General features: G+C 41.0%; 1 protein-coding gene across 2 annotated transcripts; it reads right to left on the reverse strand.

Moving 5' to 3' along the window:
* Positions 1 to 1,262: 1,262 nt before the first annotated feature.
* Positions 1,263 to 13,868, reverse strand: KBTBD2 (kelch repeat and BTB domain containing 2). 2 transcript variants are annotated; one of them, XM_084281524.1, is made up of 5 exons: positions 13,636 to 13,868; positions 7,955 to 8,077; positions 7,530 to 7,831; positions 4,494 to 4,659; positions 1,263 to 4,046 (listed from the first exon to the last, which is right to left on the reverse strand). In XM_084281524.1, the coding sequence occupies exons 3-5, from the start codon at positions 7,697 to 7,699 to the stop codon at positions 2,511 to 2,513; spliced, it is 1,872 nt and encodes a 623-aa protein (XP_084137650.1). In that variant the 5' UTR covers positions 7,700 to 7,831; positions 7,955 to 8,077; positions 13,636 to 13,868; the 3' UTR covers positions 1,263 to 2,510. The 2 variants fall into 2 exon arrangements, with proteins under 2 accessions (XP_084137650.1, XP_084137649.1); XM_084281523.1 differs by having other exon boundaries at positions 7,530 to 8,077.
* Positions 13,869 to 24,770: the final 10,902 nt, after the last annotated feature.

The raw sequence follows: 24,770 nt of genomic DNA on the forward strand, positions 1-24,770 counted from the left end.
AGGTAGGGGGAACTTTACAGAGGACTTTAAAGTATTTCTACCAGAAAAGAAACAAACTCCTTGCGAACATAGCAAAGCTTGAGGACATGTGAAGCTGTCATTAAAACCTGTATGTAAATGGACTTCAAAGTCAAGTACAGGTTGAATAGGCTAGCATTAGGCGGAAGCTTTGTAGTGAGATACTATTTTAGAAGTCTTTGAAGGCTTTAATCATCTTTGCTCTATTTATAAAATGAGAACTGCATTTTTTCAGCTGTCGTCTTTGTTCTCACAGAAGTTTTTCTCTAATTTACCACTAGTGGCCATTTCCCGGCACATGACAATGCGTAGCCTGCAGAGTTTCCTTCTCAAATGATGAAAGGAAGGAATTCAGACTTCAGACTAGCATTTGCCAGCTGTTTTCCTTTGGGGTCAAATACTGACTGCAGCAGCTAGTTGTGTAAGTGAACTAATAGTATGTCTTACACAAAGTCACTAGAGCCCTCTTAGACACTTGGCAAGTCTTGTCCTCAAGTACTGTATTATTACAGTTAATTTTACATAAGGTACTACACTACATGGCCTTACACCAGCAAACTGTTCTAAACAGTATAAAATGCAGAGTAACAGGAAGTCATGTAGATCTTCTATATTTTACACTTTGTTTTCAGATGTATACAATGAAGGATAGCTCTTCCAGGTACTATCAAGCAGCTGTGACTTAGGAAGTAGTTGAGTAAAGAGCAGTTTGGGTTTTACCTCACTTGTTTTTGTAAGAAATCATGTACAAGCTTTTAAACTCAAGGTGAAAGTTCTCAGTAACAGAACACACCCTTCAGTAGCTGTAGATCATCTGCACTTGAATTTAGGCGTGTTGTAAAGCCTGACCTTTTGTGGTACAGCTTGATAAAGTAGGCCTATAGGAGAACAATCTCCAGCATTAATGGCTGGAGTTGCCAAGATCCCCCCAGTACTGGTGCCTGAAGTAGGTGATTCGCAAACCTGCACAACAAAGCAGTACCCTGTTCTAATCACAGGCCAGGGTTACAGGAAAGCAACATCAGCAGGATCCTGAGTTGCTTCTCCCCTCTTAACTAAGCAATTCAGCTATCAAAACAAGTTGATGTAAATGCAGACATGTTGCCATCTTTGTAGTTCAAGTTCTGTGTCATGCTCAGAGTGACTTGCATACCTACATGTAATTTCCACAATAATGAGTTAACATATACACCTCCAAGTTTTCCACAGCTTAACTATTTGACATTGCCTTCAATAAATAACATGCTGCTGTTTAGGGGCACAACTGTATCAGCTTCAAGCAGAAAACACACCCAAACTCAGTTGGATTCAGTCTTTTTTAATAAATTAATGTCATTCAAAATACAGTGCCAGAACATGATGCAGCTGAACATGCTAGTAAGGTCTGTCATGAAGCACCTGTGTTCATGTTAGGCTGGCGGTGCCCCGCTACTGCTAGTGGTTCCTGGGATTAATGCCAGAGCAGCACTAGTCTCTGCTCTCCTGCACGCCGAGCACAGGAAATTCCTGAACTGTTGCTTCCCCCCCTCCCCGCAAAGTAAAAAACCTGATAGCTAAGGGATATCTATACACAATCACACTACAGTAATGCTTGTTATTAAATTAACAGAAAATAAAGACCTGGTTAATCCACACTAAAACTTTGTTTTACAATGGAAAAATACATCAGCAGCAGGAAGTAATATACATGAGCCAATGTTACTGTAATACAGAATGTGGAGGCATTTAGTGATTAAAGCTCCACATAGACCCGCACTATGAGGGCTGACAATTCCTATTGCAAGCCCAGCAACTTAAGTCCACACCTGGTAAACTACCAGCTGCTTGGAAGACCTGTATTCTAAACAGACAGGTATAAGTTAGTGAAAATAAGAGTACATGCACCTAATAGTACAGCTTGACTGAACCTGCAGTCATTTCGCCCTGCATGTTACCATACAATGGAAGATCTACCCTTCCTACCACAGGTAGATCCATGGGATTTGCTTCTTTTTGTTTTCTTTTCTTTAATGGCATTACTATACCAACATGGATATTAGTATTAAGTGCAGCACAGTCCTTTAATTAGGCCACACTGACAATTATATAACTAGCACTTAAGTAGAATATCCAGAAGTAGTTCAAATATAACTGGAAGATACTTTCAAAACAGTTGTGACATCATCCTAGAAATAGTAACTACTCTTTTTCTGAAGCTAATTTTCCTGAACCAAGACTTTATAGAACTAGAAATTAATTCTTTAGACAAGTCAGATGCTTAAGCTCATGATATACATATACGTTTCTCAATTATTGGATAATAGTATTTCAGATAATGGAAGCATATCTGCTCATTTCACTGATTCATACTCAATTGCTGCAACTGTTAGGTAGGGCATAAAAATACAATTCATGAAGGACAGGTTTGACATTTCTCTTTCCAGACCTGTTCTTTCACAATCATTTATTTCAAGGTAACTGCGCAGAATCAGTTGTGCAGTCTAAGTGGGGAGCTATACAGGCGGAAAAGTAACCATCTCCCCATCCAGCTCAAATTCGTCTGCTCCATCAGGTGAAAAGAGATACGTCGGAGGTTTCCACGGGGACTCTTCAAGGCAAGACGGGTACAGCTTTCCTACAGTGCACCGGAAGTCCTTCCCCAGGTCCCACAGCACACGTTCGGATATGTGCTGTCTCAGAAACCAGCGGTCGAGTTCCAGGTCATACTGATAAGTGGCATACTTGGCTCGCTCATTCATGTGGGTTTCTCGTATGAAGACACACAAAGAATTAGAGATGACAACAGCTCTAACGCACGGGTCGGAATAGCGCTTCGCAGGGATATTAGCTGCCATTCTCCACTCATTTTTATTCACATCGTAGATTTCCACAGTTACGGAAGACCCATCTACAGTACTACTGGGGAGCCTTATACCAGAATTGCTGGCAATATGCAGTCCTCCAATGTAGAATATTTTGTCGCCAAAAGCAGCAGCTGAAGCAAAACATCTACTTGTCTGTCGCATAGCCATTTCTACCCAAGCATCTGACCTGGGAAAATAACAGTACATCAAGTTGTGTGCCATTACGTAAATGCAGTTGTGAACTGCTACTGCTGTGCTCCACTGCCACGCACAAGGCAACGGGCTTACCATGGTCCATTCATCTTTTTCAGTGTCATATCTTTCTACAGTTCTCCTGTTGAGCTCTCCGCCGACACTGTCGCCTCCAATTGCATAGATGTATCCTTCACAACAGACCAGGGATGGCTTTATACGAACAAAGAGCATCGGTGTCTTTGGGAACCACGTGTTTTGCTGTGCATCAAACCAGTAAAAGCAATTCACAGTTCTGAAGGCAGCCTGGAGTTTGCTGCTTTTACTATGATTGGTTTTCGTGCTTTTCAGAGGAACTTGCCCCCCTGCTATATAGATATCATTGTCGGGAGTTACGAGCGTGCCAACCTTATGCAAGTCAGCAGGAGGGTTGCAGAGTTTGTAAACTTTTTCTGCCTGTGGGCTGTAACAGACAGAAGAATAAAGACTACCAGGGTTTTCAGCAGCAGCTTCAATGAATATCATCATCTCCTCTTTTGTCATACCGAGTCTGGGCTTGAAAAACTTGGGCATAGATTTGTACAATCCTTGCACCACCACTGATTTATCATTGGGTGGTAAGCCTTGAAACCAGGCTCTCTGCGTTACTTCTGAAAGTGCATCGATACGGATTTGGCTAAGAACAGAGGACAAATACTGCGATCGCGATTCCGTGTTGTACTCCAGCCATAACATAGCAGCTTCACGAACTGTCTCCTCCTTTTCCACGTTTAAATTGTCACTGCTTAAAATATCTATCAGTAGATCATGTGACAGTTGCATGAAAGCTTCCTGGTGGTACACAGCTGTGAACTTGTGCTCTACCATTCTTTTAGCACTCTGTTTTAACTCCTCGCAGCTGAAGAGATCAGCAAAACTTAACAGACGCACACAATTTTCTGCATTAATTTTTTTGATTAAGTATTCCCTACACCGCTGTAGCACATCGTCTACCTGTAATGCAAAGAGAAAAGACACTGAGTACTGCCACATACACTCTATGCCTTCACTTACCAGCAGCAGGTTAAAGTACCTGTATTTAAACAGGAGAGTTTAGGCCTGGAATATTCTGTGTGTACACACACAGGCATGCACAAAAATACAGCAGTGACTTAAGAGATTCATGCAGATTCAGGAAATTGCATTATGATGGCTGCTTGAGAAACTAATGATATAAACATGGTTAAGTGCACCGCTTCACTTCCACCCTCCACAGGGCCATAAAGGAAAGAGGGATGTGTACATGAAATTCATCTTGCAGGCAACTACTCTCTGTACTAAGGAAATTGAATGTGAATATTTTGAAATGACTAAACAGAAAGGATTATCTAACAAGTTAAAGAAAAAAATGGTTCAGAGATGAGAAGCAGTTATTCCCCACTCAGAGGAAAACACTCCTACCTGTAAGAAGCAGGCAGTCTCATAAAGCTGTTCCACCGTGCTGTCACTTATTGCCAAGTTACCCGTGTATGCGTAAGCTATGATAATTTGTAGCGTGGCTGCATCCACATTCCTCAGGTGTACGTGCGTTTGTTTACTTTCACTTAGCCCGCTCATGAACATGGCTCTGAAGAAAAATATACATATTAACAATAAGTACTGGTGGTTCTTATCTTAAGCAGTCACTTTATCACTTTTAAGACTTCAGTGATTATACACCAAAAGGTAAACAGTCCTTTTGGTCATCTTTTTACATGTATTTAGTATTTTCCTTAGGCTACCATCAGGTAATAAAGATAAAGCACTTGTACCAAACATTCAAAAAGGAACACAGTGCCTTCTATAGAAGAACTTTACATATATGCAAACTATTTTGCGTTAATCAGCAGAGAATTCTAATTCTGAAATTTTAAACTTCTCTGTTAGGCAACAAGAGGGAAGAAATATCCTTCAGAAAAGGCTATTTATACATATAAAGATAGGTTTGATTCTAAAATGAAAAGAAACAGATCTATGGAATGGACTGAGCTAAGTCACATTAAAAAGCATGCTTCTCTGGAAGAAAGAGAAAGCTCAGAAAATGGAGCAAGCACTGGCACTCCATGAAATATTTCTTATATACTATTCACATTATGCAGTAAACTTCAAGTTTGTAGAAAAAAAATCAATGGCAGATTGTATCAGATCTGGTCTGAGAAAAATAGTAATCCCTTCAGTATCTCTATTACACCTTCCTGAAAAACACAGAAAGGCATTTTAAAGAAAAGGTTATTACTTCCCTAATGCTTTATATACCTATGTCCCATTATGTTGCCTTTTTTTGTTTGTTTTTAAAGTTGTAACACAGTTAAGTAATCGAACTCTGGTACTATGAACCAGGTACGTGCTCATTTTCTTAAAATGGCTGAAATCCCTTTTAAGACCTTTATATTAATTCAAGTTTGGTAGTAGTGGTGATATGGCAAATTCAGCTTAAGCTCCTTTAAATGTGGAGCTTTTTGGGAAACCAGACCTGAGAGAAACCTGTCCCTTTGGAGGGACAGCGAGCGCACCCTGTAGTTCTGCCTGCGGGCACAGAGGTGAAGGCACCATGGAGATGCACTTGATGAGCAAAGCCATTCCACAAATACCTGAAAGACGGCGCCCCACCACCACTCCTCCTGCCCCAACTCCATCTCTGTCCTCTTCCAAGCTCCTTAACTCAGACAACCTGCATTTTGGGGGGGGGGCGAAATCACTGGCTAAGTGAGTGCCTCAACTTGCCAGGCAGGTTGTTAAAGGTAAACAAGACACTAAGCATACCAGAAAGGCTCCTCTTCGTGGAAATTAAGGGGGAGCTGTAACAGAATGTGGCTGTAGCGCATGCCTGCACACAGCTGAGCAGCATGTGCCAAAGCTGGCCTGTTTCTAGCAGTGCTCAAGCACAGATTTGGAAGGTAAGCTGCCTACAGTTGTAAACAACGACTGGATCACTAAGAGATGCTTTTCTGTTCTTCCCCCTCTCCCCACAGCCGCCTTCAGGGCTATCAATTTTTCATAATAAGGCTAAATTTAGGAAACTGAGCATCTTTATAAAAACCAAACTAGAGAAGAAAAAAACAGAATATGACAAAACCACAAGCTTGATACTACTTTTAGCCAGTGCCAAAACCTCATTCCATAAATAATAAACGCACATCTGAATAAGAGATTTGACTGCATATTCTAACGCTTCACACTGCATGGACTCATGACAGCTTTCCAACCTTATGATTAGCCACCCACACTAAATCTGGCCACATTTCCAGGGGCTGTTATTTTACAGACTGTTGGAACAGTGTCATCTGCAGCAGGCCAACAGCAATAATCATTATCTAGCGATCACACAATACTTGTTGCTAAAAATTGTACCAGATTCATCTGAGATGAAAAAAGGAACAAAAACAATAGCAGTGAGAAAAACTTATGTGAAAGGAACTCATCTTGCAGTAGTTTCTCACGTTAAGTTACACACTAATACAAGCAAACAGACAGAATACATGCAACATTTTAAAAGTGTTCTGTATAGGGAGACCAACCCATCAGGAAAACAATTTGTAAGCCTCCTGATGAAATGGGAAAGAAAAGTTAGAATCACTGCACAGTGCATCAGGAAGACAGAATATGCACGGATGTCCCCAAGACTAGTTTCAAACTTCAAAATTCCTTCCAGGTAAGCAGATTAATTGTACTGTTACTAACAAAGAATGATCAATCACTGCAGAAAAATGCATGGTGTCCCATCTAGGGCTTACTATAAAAGAATCTACAAAAGCAGTAGCACTTCTCAGATCTTATTAGCAAAAAGTTTTGAAAAGACAAAAAGCAAGACATCCAGGGAGCAGAAGCCACTGGATTAAGAACTCCAACAACATCTCAGTGAGGGGTAAAAAAAAAAAGTGTGTTGTGTTACAGCAAGACTCAGGCAAGATTAGAGTGTCTGGCTTCTTTGCTGAGCAGAGAAAAAAAACAGATGATTCAGAAAAGGAAGCCACAAGCTCGCACAGCACTCCCTACTTTCAGCAGAGGCTTCTACTAAGAAAGTACCGATAATAAATGCAACAATGAGACTACCACATCCAGCTCTCAATAATCTCTAGTTACCTTACCTTGGAAGGATGGGGGAAGGAGGGGAGAACAAACATCTTTTTAATCTTTTCTAAGTATGAAAAATAAGAAATTTACTAATTATACAGATTTGATTAACACCCCAGAGAACAGTAACCATCACAAGTGTGACTTTCCTTTTGCACTTACTATAGAAAACTACAGTATCTATCCTGAGTAAGTCACAAGATGCTGGAAAATGTATTTTACTCTTTTGATGTTGGAAAGTAATGACAGTTTGTGACTTGCTTGCTACACTGTTCTCTACAATGCTCTGCAACACATTATTTGTTAATCAATTAAGTAATACCACACTCAAAACCAGATACCATAGATTTCCTTGAATTAACAGCTCCTGCTTTGAATACTTACCTGAAATACGAGCTGCACGTTGCAAGAACCATCTTATGGCAGGGAAATTCGGTGCCCTCAACAATCAATACTATGTCAGTCAGCAACTGCTGCTCATAAAAGAATTTTAACTGCTCCAGCAAGGACACAGCATATTCACTATTTATCTGCCTCTCGTCCTGGGTAGACATGACTGTATTCCATTAATACTTCCAGGACCAGAGTGAAAAGTCAAGACCTTTTTGCCAGAGAAAGGTCAGCTGAATATTTCTGAAGTAACCAGGGAAGAAACTGCAGGAGATCTGTAGCCTTCAGAGGTGATACTGATTAAAAAAAAAAAAAAAAAAAAAAGGCAGTGTTATCTTGAACTGCTGAATCAATGTTTCAGACTTTGACCTACATTAGGTCATCATTCTTTGATTCAATGTCACAATCTGTTCAGAGACTTTCAAGAGTATCTGCAGGGCTCCTGTTGATATTTATAATGACGCAGCAAACCAACGACCAAAAGCGAATTCTGAGGTAGGTTCCGTGGTAGCATCTCATGATTGGTGGCTGCACTTGAGTGACTGAAAGCAGGAAAATAAAATTGACATTAGCACTTGTCCAAGAAACAGTTTTTCCTTTTAAGCTACCCCTTAAAAGTAACTAACAACCTTATTTCTAAATAAGTACATATTACTTGCACAAAAATTCTCATAGAAAGAACATTTAAACAACAACAATATCAAAAGAGAAAAGCAGAAGAGTTTGCATATTCTCATTCTTGATTCTCATCAAGATCTAGGCCCATAAACTAAGATAATTTGTCCATACAGCTTCTAAGGCTGGAGAGAAAAACAAGGTTCAGGAAGACTAATCCTCTTCCAAGAGATAGCCAGTTCTCCCCACTGAGTATACCTGCATATTTCCTTCAACCAAGGCAAAGAGCTGCTTAATACAAACATGAAAAAAGTGACTTTTTTTCCTGTTGGTATGGTTTTGTCTACTCAAGTCCTATCAATACCAGGCCTACTAAGAATATTAATGCTGTTTCTTCAGTATCCCATCATTTTCCAACTAAAGTCAACATCATAGTCAATCCACTTGTTTCACCTTTGACACTCAACTATAGAACAAGCAGAAACAGAGCTTAAGAGTTTGAAATCCTAACAACCTATATTTGCAATGCTTATTTGATTCATCGTCTCCATGCAGAGGGGCTTCATGTATTGACATTCCCCATGCCATTTTTCCCCCCTTCTAAGCCATTTCAATACAGCCAGGTAAACATGACCACTGCTGACAGGGAAATAGAAAAATAAGGTAAAAGTAGCAAAGGGATGCTGGAATAGCATAAGTCAAAAAAACTTGGAGTCATTATAAAAGCAATGACCACAGGTTGCCCAAGTCTGTTTTCTTGTTTGGACATTTCTACTTGTCTTAAAAAGGGTTCAGGTTCCACACCACCCCCATCTTCATAATTAAGAATGGGAGAGTTACGACAGTAAAATTGTCGCCATAAAGGCCCATCAGAATACCGTATCTATCAAATGCTTCCACGTTAATTGAGTATTGCACTGTTCTCTTACATTCCAAAACTGAGTAGTAACCAGTAACACACTTGTCAAATGTCTAAGACATAGCTATCACTGCAGTTCGTGAAGAACGGTGAATGCAGAAATACACTTTTACCTGAAATTACACACTTGAAATTCCACACAAACTTCCAAGATTTAGTGCAAGGTGAAGCTGAATCCCTGCCAGCCATATCAAAGATATGTTTCAGCAGAGCCCTGCCCGTAGCACAGTTTAAAAACAGCTGTCTAACATTCACTCAAGCGGATATGGTTAATTAATACCACTTTAATTAATTCTAATTTAATGTCACTGATCTATTTCTTTTTCAGTGAATACGCACAACTAGTGATCTCAAGCTCTTGTGTTTAACTGGTTATATAACTGGAAAAATAAAAAAATGAAATAAAAAAAATCAAAGCCCACGTTCACAACAAGCCAGTTAAATAAGTAGAAAAGATGTTAATATTTGGAAGAGAACAGGAAGACTGCTATGTGCTGTAATAACAGATATTCGCATGAATTCTTGACTTTGTACCTTCAAGTTTCAGGTGCACTTAAATGCTGAAGTCAATAAACCAGATGTCTATCAAGAAATTTGCTTATCCAAAGCAAGGACTTGCCACAAGTCACGTCAACTTTTCACCAGATGAGTACACCCCCTATCTGTACGTTTACTGACCACTATCCTGGTCATCTGATAATAGCTTAATGTGCAACCTAATCTATTGACAGATTTTACACTGAACTTTATATGGCTACGGAGACACGCAGACTTCCTAAGTGCATTAGACCCACAGAAATAAATAGCTGTTGGCTCTCCTGGTATCCAGGGTCTCTCTACAGCATTGTTTTTCCTGGCTTAGGAGTAAAGTTTCAACAATACAAGCTGGTGCACTGCACTTGGTTCAGGCAAAACATCAGTATTACTAAGCTATGGTAACAATGACTTCTTTTATTAAAGCTTCCCATTCTGATGTAATTTTAAAGACTACAAATCTTCAGGAACAGGAAAAAAAGAGCAAAACTTCAGTATACACTGTTCTAGTCATCAAGTAACAGAACCAATTCAAGGGTCCCATAGAGAAATTGATGTACACCGGCTAGTAAGATTAAATACATTTTTGGCAATTTGGCTGACAGTCAATGACTGAAAAAGCAGACCTGTTCAACAGAAGACAAGTTGAAACTGTGAAATTAATTACTATAAATAGCCAGAACATTTGAGTATGACTCCTGGTGGCAGAAAAGATTGAGGAGATGACAGGAGTCTTGTTGCAGAACATTTATGTGATGTGAACCACCTTTAAACTGTAAATTCACAAAGCTGGACTCTGGTGTACAGCTGATCTGGCACACTCTCATGCATGACGTGTACCGGGGGTCTTCTGTTGGTAGGAACATGCAATGCACTGAACTCCTGCTGCCCATATCCACACTGCATTTTGTTGCCAATGATAACCATTTGCTAAAGAAGAGAATTTTGTATTTGTCACAAAATCCCAAAGTTGCATCCCACTCCCTTCTAGTGGAACCATACTAAATTCTTAGGAGAACAGTTCATCAGGAATCTCTAATAAGTGAATTTTTGTCCTGGGTAACTTCTTTGAAGTCAGCTGTCTAAAACAGGATGGTAGATTGTAGCTGCTGGAAGGTCATAGTGGTACTGGACTGCTAACTAAGTCAAGACGTTACCCAGCAATCCAAACTAACTCCGTATCAAGCTGGAGAGGAACATGAAGTAACAGGTGGATAAGAAGGTTTGTTTTTAAGTAATTATACTTTTTAGCTGAAGTAATTTTAATGAGGTGGCTTTAACTCTCGTTCAAGTGCTTCAAAATCTGTATCAGATCATTACAAAAGTTAGTCAAACGTTACTGAGTTAAGGGAAAACCTATTAATTGTTTTCCTTGAACCTGTTTGTCTTCTGAGGTCAGGGGAAGATTAACAAATGGAGATACATCCTGTACTACAAGCATGGAAGTGTTGCTCTACATCATCTCTACAATATAAGTTGAACTATTATCTACTATTTCCAACATAAATGGAAAATAGTGAGAAATATAGATATATTTCTCAACTAGACTAATTTGTCTTTATCTTTTTTATTTAAAACCAAGAAACAGCTTTTTTTTTTTTTCCTCCAAACTGCAAAAAGGGCAAAACAGATGTTTCGTTGTTAACATCTATGTTTTCATACTAGGAAAAGTGTGAAAAAAGTATACGAAAAAAAGAAAAAAGAAAAAGTATACTTTCTTCTGAAAATGCCATTGAGAAGTCTGCCAGATTGCATGCCTAACTTCCAGTGAAGTTCATGGAAATGCACAGAGACCTATGAAATCCTCACCAGGTTCCTATCTGCATCTTCAACCATCTAAGCATCTCTTGAACTAACTTCACCAGCTACAACCAACACTTCAATAAACCTGCACGTTTGGGGAAAAAAAACAACACGCACCTTATTTCCCTGGACATTCAACCTTTCTAACCTTGTTTTAACTAATAAGAAGCTTTAAATACTACTTTTGTGCACTTTTAATCGAATTCCAATTCCCATCCAAGTGCAGCTTCACAAAAATCACAAGTAAAAACATGTCTAAAGAAGTGAGTCATTCACTATTTTTAACATAATGAAATGTCAGAATTAAGAACCAAACAACCCTAAGCCAAACTACACAGCAAGTGTGTAGAGAGCGCAATGAAAGTACCAAGTTTAGGTACTTTGATACACAGTTACCATGAACAACATGCTGCTACAAATCAACATGTTTTCAAAGTGATTACACCAACTAATGGCAAGGGGAATAGAAGTACTAAAAACGATTAAAATCAATTATTTAAATCAATAGACCTAGCCAACTAATCTCAAAGATAGTAAAGAGAGAAGAAAAAGGAGTTGGAAGCTCTGGATTCCTGAGTAATGTATCAAATTTGCATCCTTGGCAGCAAAAATGAAATAGGTAATTGATGAAGCAATTCCAGACTTGAAAGTTTTCCTCTCTTCTAAAGCCATCAAAGGTATCTTTGATATCACTGTAGTGCAGAAACCTGAGGACACTGAGGAGATTCTAATGAGGCAAGACCTTGAACTCTCATAAAAGCTAAGGATGGATTTATTCCTACAATGGTTTTATCTCAAAAACTACTGTTCACTTGGAAACTAATAGTATTTTCCATATGTATCGTGACTGGAAGCAAGTTACAACTTTAAGGTAGGTAAACTTTCTGGAACCAGACAGAAGCTAGAGACTGGAAGTGCCAGACTCCACGCCAACAACGTGTTTGGTCGCAATGCACTCCTCAGTACCAGTTTCTTTCCTGTTTTTCTGCTCCTAAAGGAAGTTATACACTAAAGGAAATACCTGCTCAGAAATAAAATTAGCACTAGATAAACCAGCAACTTAACTTGGCAACTGGCCTTCTGTGTTGAGCAGAGGTAGTTTCCATCCCCAAGGGCATTTCTGTTTTGTTGAAAGACCTGACCTGTCTTGGAAAATTAACCTTTGAAAATAAGTGGGCCACAAATGTCTCTAACAAGATCCAGCCACATATCCTGCATGTATAGAAAAGTGTTTTCTTTCTCTGAACTCTAGTATGTTAATGAAGGTAGACAGCTTTCTTTAAGAACTTAAACTGCACTGTACAAGTATGCATCATTCCCACAAATATCATCATATCTCAGTGATTATTTAACTATAAATTTAAGTATTTCTACATTAAGAAATTAGACAAATAATTAATGCAGTTTAACTAACCATAAATTACTTCCTGAAATGTTAGAGACTTAAAATGGATACCTTGTTTATCCTTGTAAAGTTTATTCTCCTAGTGCAACAGCTACTAAATTAAGGAAGAGACATTTTTGGATTTGCACCAATTATGGTCTGTTTCACAATCACATGACCAAAATCAAAACATCTGCCTAAAAAAAAAAAAAAAAACACAATCAAACATGCTAAGCAGCAACATCCTTCTTTCTGTTCCTGCACGATGCTAGGTATGCAGCACAAAGTATAACCGGATCCTTTCACTGAGGCTAAACATATCCTTGGAATAATTTAAGGTGTGACACCTGTACCCAAATTGTGAGACTATACAACTTCCATATTGGAGTATATTAAAATATTGAACTTTCAAGGGTTTCTAAAATACATCATCTTAACAGAACTCACGCAGACGTTGCCCTAGATGAGCTCGCAACAGAACACAGCATTTCAGGTCCCCAACGATCACAACAAGGTGACGTAGAAAGCCAAGATTTGGCTTTGCGGGGAAACCTCAAAACGCAGACGCTAAACACAGCGACAACCCATCCCTAAATCATTGTTCAACTCATTTCACAAGCAACAAGACGCCTACCCTGCTCGTAGCAGCAACAACAACCACTGGAACATCTCCGGCACGCAGCCGGCTGATTCTAAAGCTATTTTACGACCCTTTACTCCGCGCTTCGCCTACAAAACCCCACACCAAGAGGGGGCCACCTCTACAAGCCCACACACAACCACCGCAGCCCTCCCACGGCCGCTCGCGCAACCCCTCCCGGAGGCCCCCTCCCGCCCGGCCCTACCTGCTGCCGCTCGGCCTCACAGGGCTGGAAGAGAGCAGGAAGGGGCCCGGGTTAGGGCTGGGGGGGGGGGGGGGGGGTTGTAGCCGCTCCCTCACCTCCAGCGCCAGCCCCTGCCAGGGCCCGGCCCGGCCCGGTCCGGCCCTGCCCCTTTCCTCAGCCCCCAGCCCGGCCCAGACCGGTGGGACCGACCTCCCAGCGTGTCCCCTGCCGCCTCAGCGTCCCCGGGGCGGGCGGGCAGCGAGCGGGGCGAGAAGAAGAAGGAGGAGGAGGAGGAGGAGGAGGAGGAGGAGGAGGAGGAGGCGGGGGGGGGCGGCGGGGGCGGTGGATCCGGTCCCGCCCGTGCTGCGGGGGCGGCGCCCGGCACGGCGCAGGCGCGCTCCGCACCCCCCCTCCCGCCTCACCTCGCCTCGCCTCGCACCGTGGCCGTTACGCGGCGCCGCGCACGCGCGGAGTTGGGGAGGGGGGGGTAATGGCGGCGCGCCCCCGTTTCCCGTTCCTCTCCCCTGCCCCGCCCCGCCCACTGCTGCTCGCGCGCCGGCCGTTGGGGCGAGGCCGCGCCCGCTCCCTTCAGCGCCGCCCCGCCTCGGCCCAACGGCTCTCGGGCTAAGGGAGGAGGAGGGGGGCGAGGGGGCAGACCCACAGCCCGCGATCCGGCCCCGATCGAGCCCAGTTTGTGCCTCAGGGCGCAGGGCAAGGCACGCTGAGTGTCACAGATAACACGGAGAGGGCAGGAGAGCCTCCCAGCCTCAGTGCAGGCCGTCTGCCAGCGTCCACACCTCGCTGCTCCTCCAGGCACTCGCCCACCCCTGTACCATGTTCCTTGTGCCTGCTGACACCTCGCCCAGCTGTGGCGGCCACTCTGCTGCTGCCTCACGCAGAGATGGGGACCCGTGGTCACTGTAGTGCTCCCTCATGAAGAGATGGGGACCTCTGGTGTCTATAGTGTTCCCTCATGCAAGGATGGAGACCTGTGGCCACTGCCACAGTGGCCACATGCAGGGACTTCCCTCATGCACAGATGGGGACCTGCACGGCTGCCCTTCTGATCCCCATCTCCTGTAAGGCCAGGACAGGGTCAAATTATAATGACACGTTTGATAAAGTGCTATTATACACAGTGCAGTACGCTCTATATGGCAATAAATGCTTCCCACTTATTGCCGTATTGCACAGAAATAATGTTGTATTTGTCAGTCTACTCGGCTGCGCTGGGAGGGCAGATCGCTACTCCCTTAGTCAGCTCTCAGCAGCTGACAAACCTTGCAAACAAATGTAAACTTTTTCATGTGTTTTCTGACTTTTTCCCCACGAAACCCTCTTTAACAGTAGTTCTTAAGGAGATCAGTAATACACTTTTAACACCTCTATTTTTTCCTCTTGTAACATTATAAAGGGGATATATGAGAGTGACTTTGGGTTGTAATGTAAACACCCGAAAGATGAGACTGCGGGCTCTCTTCACACAAGATAAGGTTCTTACTGCGCTTCCTATCTTTGTGTTTTGGTTCTCCCTCCCACGTATCGCTGGGAAAGGGCCCCCACATCTCAGTTAAACGAGCTGCAGGTGGAAGAAGGAGTGGACAAGCGGCAGCTGCCTCCCATAAAGATGGTGAGTGGAGCAGGGTGAGGAGCTTCTTGCTGGGCTGTAAGCAACAGCAGCAGCAGCAGCAGCATGGACCTTAGCTTTGAGGGGCTTTAATGGGGGAGGAATAAATAGTTTAGCTTTTTGTAGTTGTTTTTTTTTTTTTTTTTCTTATTTCTATTTTTTTTTTCCTCTTACATCTTTCTTCCTTAAAGGCCAAAATCATTTGGGGAGCTTTGGCCTAACTGAGAGGAGGCTGTGGGTTTTGGGTGCATGCAAGAGCAGGGCTGGTAGTTCTAAATGGAAACTGGAGAGGGCTCCAGCGTTCCTGAAAGCTTCCTGCAACTCCTTTGGGCCTGAGCTTGGAACAGGTGAGATTTTTTTTTTCTCTTTACCTTCAGAGTATTTAAGTTCTATGAATACTTCAGTAGGTATCTCTGACTGTGTAGCCACTACAACTGTGCCCTCAAACTTCTTATATCTTTGCTTATAAGCTGTGTGTGATTGTGCTTATACTATTTGCATGGGTTGGTGGAGGCTAAACAGTGTATTAATTAACTAAGGAAATACTTAACTATGGGAGCTCTGTTCTGTGAACATCATATGGCTCTGGGTGGGGACTTATGCACAAGGATTTGTTGTTGTTGCCTATCATTTTGCTTATGCATGGGATATGTTAACTACTAGTGTTAAGTGTATTTTAATGTAAAAACCCTAAATAAATTGAGTTCTTACTCTGATCTCAAATACAGTGGTAGCACCTAGAAATGTTCTATTTATAAAGTAAATCTAATTGCATGGAGTCTTCTATTGCTCTGTTCTTATTTATTTGTGTTCTTGAACCCTCTTGCTCAAACCTAATAAACCAAAAGCTAGTGTTTTTTTAACTGGTTGAAAAACTACTAACACGAATGTATGTATGCATGTAAGACCACATCAAAGTTACTGGTCTGGTGGCTTTACATTTTGATGTGAGATTAACTTGAAGGAGTAATATTGCGTATTGTATATAAAAACTTACTTAACAAAGGGTAACTGAAATCTCTGACACTAGCAGTAATGACTTTGATAGTAATATTTTCCTGTTTTATATTTGGTAGATGGTATTTTTCTTCAGAGAACCTGATTTCACTGGGTTAGAAGTAAGGCTATGAAGAGAAGTGTCTGCTGAATTCTGACATCATAAAAATCATCAAGCCTTTAGAGGTTTTGAAGTGGTTAATCCTGATCACTTTATTTTCTTTTTTTAGTGTTAAAAAAAAAAAAAATGAATACTGCTCCTGCTTCAGAAAGTGGATCATGTTCCACAAACCATGCGAGGCCCTTTTTTTATGCACAACCAACAGCACAACAGCCTTTTCCAAATCCATGGTACCTCAGCCATACATACAATCCATACTGCGTACCTGCACTAGGTAAGGCATATGAGAGCTATCTGGCATCATTCAGCTTAATAAATCACTCCTAGATTAGAGGAAAAGAATGTGTGTGTTAACAAGCTGTTTGAGAGTTGAAGTGGAATTATTGTGATGTTTTAGTTGTCAAAGATTTGATTTATGAAGTGTTAGTTAATCATGACTTATGTGTGCAGGAAAGCATCTGTTTCTGGAGAATGGAAGCTATGCAGGATAATATTTATTATCCTGCAGATACAGAGCTCTAGAGTATGTGTAAGAATTAATGTGTATGAGCTCTGTGCATATGTTATATGTATATATAAACTGAAAAAAGTGTATTAAGTACATTTCACAAATAGTACATTTACATTAATTTTCCGTCTAGAGCTGTGTTACCAAAATTGATACTGTAGTACAGTGGATGAAAGAAGTAGGAAAAAATAAATACAGAAAGCTAAGTGGTGCATACTCTAGGGAATAAAATCAAGTTCTGATTTGAAGTGTAGCTGTCCAGATAAGCTGGGTTTCTGTACAAGGTTTGTTGATGGTTAGTGTCTTACTTGTCAACCTGTCTGATCTTGTAGTAGTCCCTGTGTATGTGAGCAGCTGTTAACCAAAGAGGAAATGTTAATCAGAATGATTTATTTCAGAAAAACGGTATTTCTTTACTCTTTTTTTTTTTTTCCATCCCTATTTCCTAGGCTTCCGAAGTGGGCATCCATATTTTCCATTTTATTCTGTGGCACTCCATGAGTACCCTGGATTCCTTGTTCCACAGCATCCAGTGCATGCAAGAATCAACAGAAGGTCTTATTTTAATACTCCCTCACCCTCTCCTATGTTTTATCATGCAACCCGATTTAGACACTACAGTACCCCTGGGAAAAAAACGGAGACAAAAGAAACACAGACTGATCCTAGACAGCCTGAAAACAAGCAAAAAAAGCATCAAGATACCCGCACAGAAACGAAAGGTTGTGATGCAGGAAATATGGCCTGTGTTTCTTCTGGCATAGGTACGGAGACTGAAAGTACTTCAGAGAAGCAAGATTCATCTGGATCTTCCATTGTGGTAGACAGGGAATTTCATAATAGTCCTTCCAGCTCTACACAGTATAGAAATCTTCCTACTGGAAGCTATGCCTTTGAGAAGGAAGAGGTGAGAATAGAATATGGAAATGGCTCTCCAGCTATTCAACTGTGGAAGTCCTTTAAGGAAACTATTCCTTTGTATGATGTGTCAAGTGGTAAACCAGTCCCAGAGAACATAGTGCAGCGTGACTTATTTTCTGTTAGCTCATGTGAAGGGATGATATACGGCCCTCATGAAGGGGAGAAATTGGTGCCAGGAACTTACCTAGATGAGAGAAAAGCTGTTCTCTCTTCAAAACAGGGTGTTGAAACCATGCAAGAAAAAGAGGTCCAAAATAATGAAGTGAAGCTGGATGTGGAGAAGCAGGTGACCACAAGTCAGCGGGCAAAATCTCCTCCAGGCGAAGCCATGGCAGTGCAAATAGCAGAACTGGCAAGATCTGTTAGCCTAGATCAACCAGTGGTAAGACAGGATGTGTTAGTAACTAAGAAATCTAGCTCTAAAAGATCCACAGGCTCGAAAACTTCTCAGGAGGAGCCCAGTCTTACTCAACAAGCAGGACTACTTCCATCTAGTATGGAGGTAATGAGCGACCTGAGTTTTCAGCAGAAGAAACTGAATCTGAGCCACAGTGCAACCAATGAAAGTCAAACTGATAGAAGTGTTTGGTGTGAAGAATCAGTGGAGAAGTATGTTCCCTCTAACAGTTGGCTGGCTTGTCTGGATAATATGGACACAAACTACAACTACGATGTGTGTTTGCCACAAAGAAAACGTCAAAGCATACTCAGTCTTTCTTCTGATGACATGTCCTCTAGAGAGGATGGCTCATCCATTGATAATGCCCCGGTGTCTTATTTTGTACCTGACTATGTGCTTCAGAAAAGCACGTATACTTTCCAGAAAAGTACAGAGGGCTTGGAGAAAGAGAAAATTAAAAGTGGGGGGTCCCTCAATGAAGATGAAGTGGTAGGAAGGGAGCAGATGAACAATTTGGATGGCCAAGATGTCAAAAACTCAACTATGAAGATTAAAGAGCCTTCTGGTATAGGTAAAAGGCTGGGAGCCCTTCCTAGATCTTCTAGTCGGAAAAAAATCTGTTCTCTTGAGAAAAAAGCTGCTAAGAGTTTATCAGAAGTGGAGGACTCAGAATACTCTGTGCAGGGAGAAGAGGAAGATGAAGAGGATGAGGATGATGATGAGGATGATGACATGGATGAAATAGAATATTTCTTTCAAGAAGCTGCTCCTTATGGAATCTTGACGGCGAGTAAAGGAAACCTCTACCGACAAGTTGGCCAGAGGGTGCTTTGGAAACCACCTAAAAACGCTATTCCAGCTCACTTAATTGGCTGGCCTGCTCAGGAGAAAATAAAAAGTAGGAGCAGGCTTGGTGAAAACATTGGTTTAGTTTACAAGCCAAAGGAGAAACAAGATGAAACTGTATATAGTGACTACCGGCATCATGGAAGAAAGAGGCCAATGGCAAGAAGAGAAGGGCTTGAACATAAGCAAACGCTACATAAAGTGTTGGGAGGTAAGCTAGTTGCTGAGGAAAAGGTGCTTGTAAATTGCAAGTGTAAAGAACACAATTGTGACTGCAAACTGTATCTTGAACCAGTAAGAAAACCAGAGAATGTTACAGCTTCAGGTTTGGCTTAGCCAGAGATTTCAGGATTATTTTTGAGGCAAAAGAGGGGTTTGCTGTAGTTTTCTGCTGTTTGAAGATACAAAATCATAATGTGATCAGTAGAGAATTCATTAGTAACCTCTCTTGATTTAGTCTAATATATTTTTCTTTCTGACTTCAGTGGTGACTTGCTTATTTGGAAAGCTTAAGGTCACTTTAACAATGCTTGTTTACTGCTGCTTTAACTAAATCTTTAGATTCTGTAAAAAGCATCCTGTAATTCTTGTGGTCTTCAGAAAGTTATATTTCTATTTCTCAGCCACTGAATCTAATTTTGAGAGTCTAGCTTTGCATTCTGGCCAATCCTTTGCCTTGTGGATCAGAGTATGTTGTTAGCATGTGCAAAGCTCAGTACTGACATTACATCAACTTTTTCTATTAGGAAGACTGTTAAGGGAAAGCATGGTGATACCACCTGAAGAATTTTGGATTAGAAGCGGTGCTAAACCCAAAGTTATTGGCCGAATACATGGTAGTCTCTCACCCCAAGCCATGAGTAAAGAACAAGGTACACCTTATTTTATAGATGTTTGTTTTAAGGAATATTCAAAAGGATATAATATGAAACACTGTAAAGTTGCTGTTTTGGTGAGACTTGAAGATAAAACCAGTTCTCATTTTTCTGATACTGAAGAAATGGCCTGTCAATCCAGTACATCTCAGGTTCCATATCCTTCTCAAACTCATACATGGGAAAGGGTGCAGTATAGCAACCTTTTTTTTTCCTTCAAGGCACTGTGGGAAATCATTAAATGTTATGATGTGGCCAGGTGAAGTCCTTATTTATGGGAAGCTTCTGCTCCTGTAAACCACAGTATTAATTCTTCACCTTGATAATGCTTTTCTCAAGTTCATGCTCAGCAGTAACTCCTAATCTTGGTGAGTAAAACATATAGAGGAAGTCATGTGTGATAGCTATGTTGGTTAATCTTCAGGAAAAAGTAGTATTGAGCAATAATTGTTCTGCTACCTCTAAAGGAAGTGTAAGTGCAAACTATCTGATGTGGTTCAGGAAAAGATGAACAGGTCAAAGTTACTATAACAAAGAAAAAGCTGTACTTCTGATGTTCCTCTCCTCCAGTTGAATGTTTTCCTTTGCAATTAAGGTCTATGTAGAGCTTCTAGAAACTCAGCTCTTCAAGGGTAGTTCTTAGAGTTGTTCCAACAGCACTTACACTAGAAATTACGTAAGAGTATTACTACTCTTAAGTTTGTTGTGATTCCTTAAATTGAATTAAAGCAGAATTAGCAATCTCTCACTGGGCTCTTCTCTGGCATATTAATACCTATCCAAATTGTTACCCAAAAAATAATGTTCTGAATCATGGTTAGTGATTAAATATTTCAGACATACAAGATTTGTTGCTTGACAGATGTCACTTTTATCTGCCAATGAAATGGGGAACAGACTAGTGTGTACAGGGAGGGGGGGGAAAGAGGAGCCCTAGTGGCTGGTGGGGAAAGCTGAGGTTAAATGTGCTTTAACGTGACTTAGCAAGATACAACTGGTGTTGTTTCTCTATATAGAGTGCCTGCCTATGGTTAAACCCAAGAAGAAAAGAATAGGCAAGCCCCCATTAAAACGCAAAGACACAAGATATGAGATGGAAGAAGTGGAAGTGTGGGAGATTCCTAAAAGCAGTGTACGCAAAGGTTGGTATATGGCTACAAGCTCCAAAAATGAATCTTGCAAGCATTTGGTCATTACTTAGTGGTTGGTTTGTGAACTGGGAGGATATTGGATTATTGGTGAAATAATAACTATGTTCAACAGTTGCTTTTAATATTGCATACATGACATCAGCTCAGCTATGAATACTATTTTAACACTGACCAGGCTGGGTTCCTTAATTCTAAGGAAAAAGGAATGCTACTTTGGTCTAGTTGCTTTTCCAAGTGTTTTACTATTTTTAACTATTGGGTCCTGTATCACTTCTTGCAGTATATCCTTTTCTCAAGCTACAGGCCTGTCTCAGCTAAAATATGCAACTAGATGCAACACAAATGCATCTAGATGATTCTTAAGAACTTAAACTTAAGTAGGAACTTGTTGCTATTTTGGAGGAAGATGAGGAAAAATAATGGAAGGGTGAATCATGTTAAAACGTTTGATAACAAATAAGCTCTTGTGCATTTGTGGGAGTATCCAGAAACATAAATTGAGATGGATCAGTACATACAGGAAGCTACCTATAGGATCAGATTCCCTTCTGGGAAAGAACAATTTGGTGTAGTAAAACTACCTTGAATATTCAGTGGGGGAATACATTAATTAAAGACCCTGTTTTCTCAAAGTAAACGCAATATTAAACATGATTACAATTCATGATATTTGCGGTGTCAGTAAGCTTCACTGAAGTGTCCTGTTACTCAAAATTGGTGTCAGTTCTGAAGTCTGTGTGCTTAAACATCAATGTTTAACCTTTAGTTGTTGACACTTTTTGGAAAGAGCACTTAAACTTTGTAGTCCCAAATTAGCTCTTACGTATGTCCCAGCAATAGTTGGTGCTTCTTGGATGTCTTCAACTTATGCCACAGTCAACTTATGACTGTGTTCTTATAAGCTTGATGTGAGACACTTATCTGTTATACTGGAGTATTTTGCAGTTCAGCATCATTTTTGCAGAATATACCCTTGCTGGGAATTTGAGTATATGGTTTTAACCTTAATCTCAATCACCAATGTCTTCTGCAATAAGAAAAGAAAAAGAAAACCTTCCTTTTGAAGTAAATTGACCTATGTTACTTAGTATGTGTTGCTTAATTCTTTTCTTCTCTTTAGGGCGTGGAACAAGAAGGTCCCTCTATAAGAGAAAATAACCCCAAATACTGGGGCAGAAGGGGAAGCAAATGTATTGGAGGTTTGCATAAACATAACTCATAACTCTATTGTATATTTTGTAAGTTGCTGTACACTCTTGAAGGGTAAGAACTACCATACATCTTACGGTGCTGCTATTAAAATGGAATGAAGTATTTAACACTAAACTGTCACCTTTTGTAACTAACATCCACTGTTTAAATAATAAATTTAATAGAAGTGCATTTTGAGGCTTGTATTCCATCTATACATGGAAACAAAACCTTTTGATAGGGATATGTGCATGTCAGTTATTGCTGCCCTGTTAAGCTTTGTAGGATTGTCATCTCATTGCATAGTCAGTTTGTCTGTATGATGTGGAAATAGCTGCAAGACTCACTTCCATCACCTGGATTTTTGGCTGGATTTCTTTTTGGAAGTGTAAAGAATGTAGTTAAAGCTATATCAAGTCAAGCACTGACTTGATCCTCAGATCTTACTCTTTAAAGGTATGATTGGAGGACTAAAACTAAAGCACTGAGCTGATGTGATGCTTCCCCCTGCTTCTCTTCTTTTTCTGTGGGTCTCTGTGGAGACCCTTATGAGCTCCCTGTGGAGGCCCTGACCTGGAGAGATGGACTTCGGAGGTGAAACAGGAGTCATTCCTAACAAGTCAAGGAATAGGACACACCATTGTGATTTAAAAAAAATAAAAATAAAAAAGGCACCTTACTACACAAATGTCTCTATAGAACCAAAATAATGAAACTAGGTCTCTTGTTGACCTATCTGTTCATAACCAAAATAGGCTGATCATAGCACAAAAACACCGGGGCTTCTTTCACAGCTATGGAAGTTAGTAGCACCATGTGAAAAGAAACATGACTGCCATTTTTGTAAAATTACCAAATGATAATTACTAGTAAATGGAATTACCAGTGACATTGTGAGTAAAGAAGATGAGAAAAATGTATGAACAAGGGGGAAAGGGGAGGAGAGAATGGGTGAATAAGACTTGCCTTTTGCTTTTTCTCCCCATGCTCTTACTTGATTTGTGCCTTAAAATTACCTGCAGAGATGAAGTAGTGTCTCCTGTGATGACATTCAAGTTCTGTGCATGCCTGTTACCAGTCTGATCTGTACAAGGTGACACTGGTTCACCCCGGTGAGGAGTACTGATGTGTCCCTCTCCTACTCAATTGACCCTTGATTGTTGTTTCTAGTAGTACCTGTAGGAACGTATTAAAGAGCTACTGTAATTATAACCTTTACCTCAAGCTATTACTGAAAGGATCTGTATTAGCACTGTAGTTTTTTTCTCTGCCTTAAGTATTGTAAGAAAATAAGGAATACAAACTCATATTTAGCTCTTACAGTGCCCATAAAGTCTATTTGTATCAATGTCAAAGAGTAAATGGAGGGACAGAATTTCTTCAGGCAAGGAGCTTTTTAATACTACTCCTGCTCTGAAAAATGTAGGACTTCTCTTAGATACCTAACAGAGGAATCTACAGCTCTTGGAGAGGATACATTATTCTGGTGGGAGGAGTGAGGAGTAGCCTCCAAGTGAAAGGCTAAGTGACAACATAGGAGTAATCCTCAGCTGTAGCTGAGAACTTTTAGGTAAGGCCTGACACTTGTCCCTGAACTTGAGCCCACCTTTGGGGTTGAATACTAAGTTACTTCTGCTGACAGACTTAACTCTTCTTTTTGCCTGGTAGTAAAATACTCATGACCTGACAGGTAGAAGGCATTCTTTTCACCTGGAGTATTGTGTCCAGTTCTGGGCTCCCCGGTACAAAAAAAGACAGGGATCTCGTGGAAAGAATCCAGCAGAGGGCCACAAAGATGATACAGGGCCTGGAGCATCTCGCCTATGAAGGAAGGCTGAGAGACCTGGGTCTGTTCAGCCTGGAGAAAAGAGGACTGAGAGGGGATCTCATCAATGTGTATAAATACCTGAGGTGTGGGAGACAGAGAGATCTGGCCAACCTCTTTTCAGTAGTTTGTGGGGACAGGACAAGAGGCAATGGCCACAAGATGGAGCACAGGAAGTTCCACACTAACATGCAAAAGAACTTCATGGTGAGGGTGACAGAGCACTGAACAGGCTGCCCAGGGAGGTTGTGGAGTCTCCTTCTCTGGAGATATTCAAGGCCCATCTGGATGCCTACCTGTGCAGCCTGCTCTCAGGAACCTGTGTTGGCAGGGGGGCTGGACCTGATGATCTTTCGAGGTCCCTTACAATCCCTTCAATTCTGTGAGTCTTTTTTTGGAGTGGCTAATATTTCAGAAGCACTCCAAAAAGTTATGCTAGTCCATCCTTTCACAGGTCTTGCACCAGTCAGTGTGTTTTCTACCCAGGTATAAGCCTCAGTTTAGGGCTGGGTGATGCTAGATCCCAGAAAGATGTGAGGGAGTAGCAGTAGGGAAAGTTTAGAGCAGTTTGATCTGAAAGTGCTATTAGTTTTTCTGAAGCTTGGTGTGCTCTACTCTGCCAGTACTAGTACTTTGGCCTTAAAACTGTATCTCCTGCTTGACCTTTTATTCACTCAGCAGACTGCGGACTGCAT

The sequence above is a fragment of the Netta rufina genome (genome assembly GCF_964035555.1).
Source record: "Netta rufina genome assembly, chromosome: 2".
NCBI classification, from domain to species: Eukaryota; Metazoa; Chordata; class Aves; order Anseriformes; family Anatidae; genus Netta; species Netta rufina.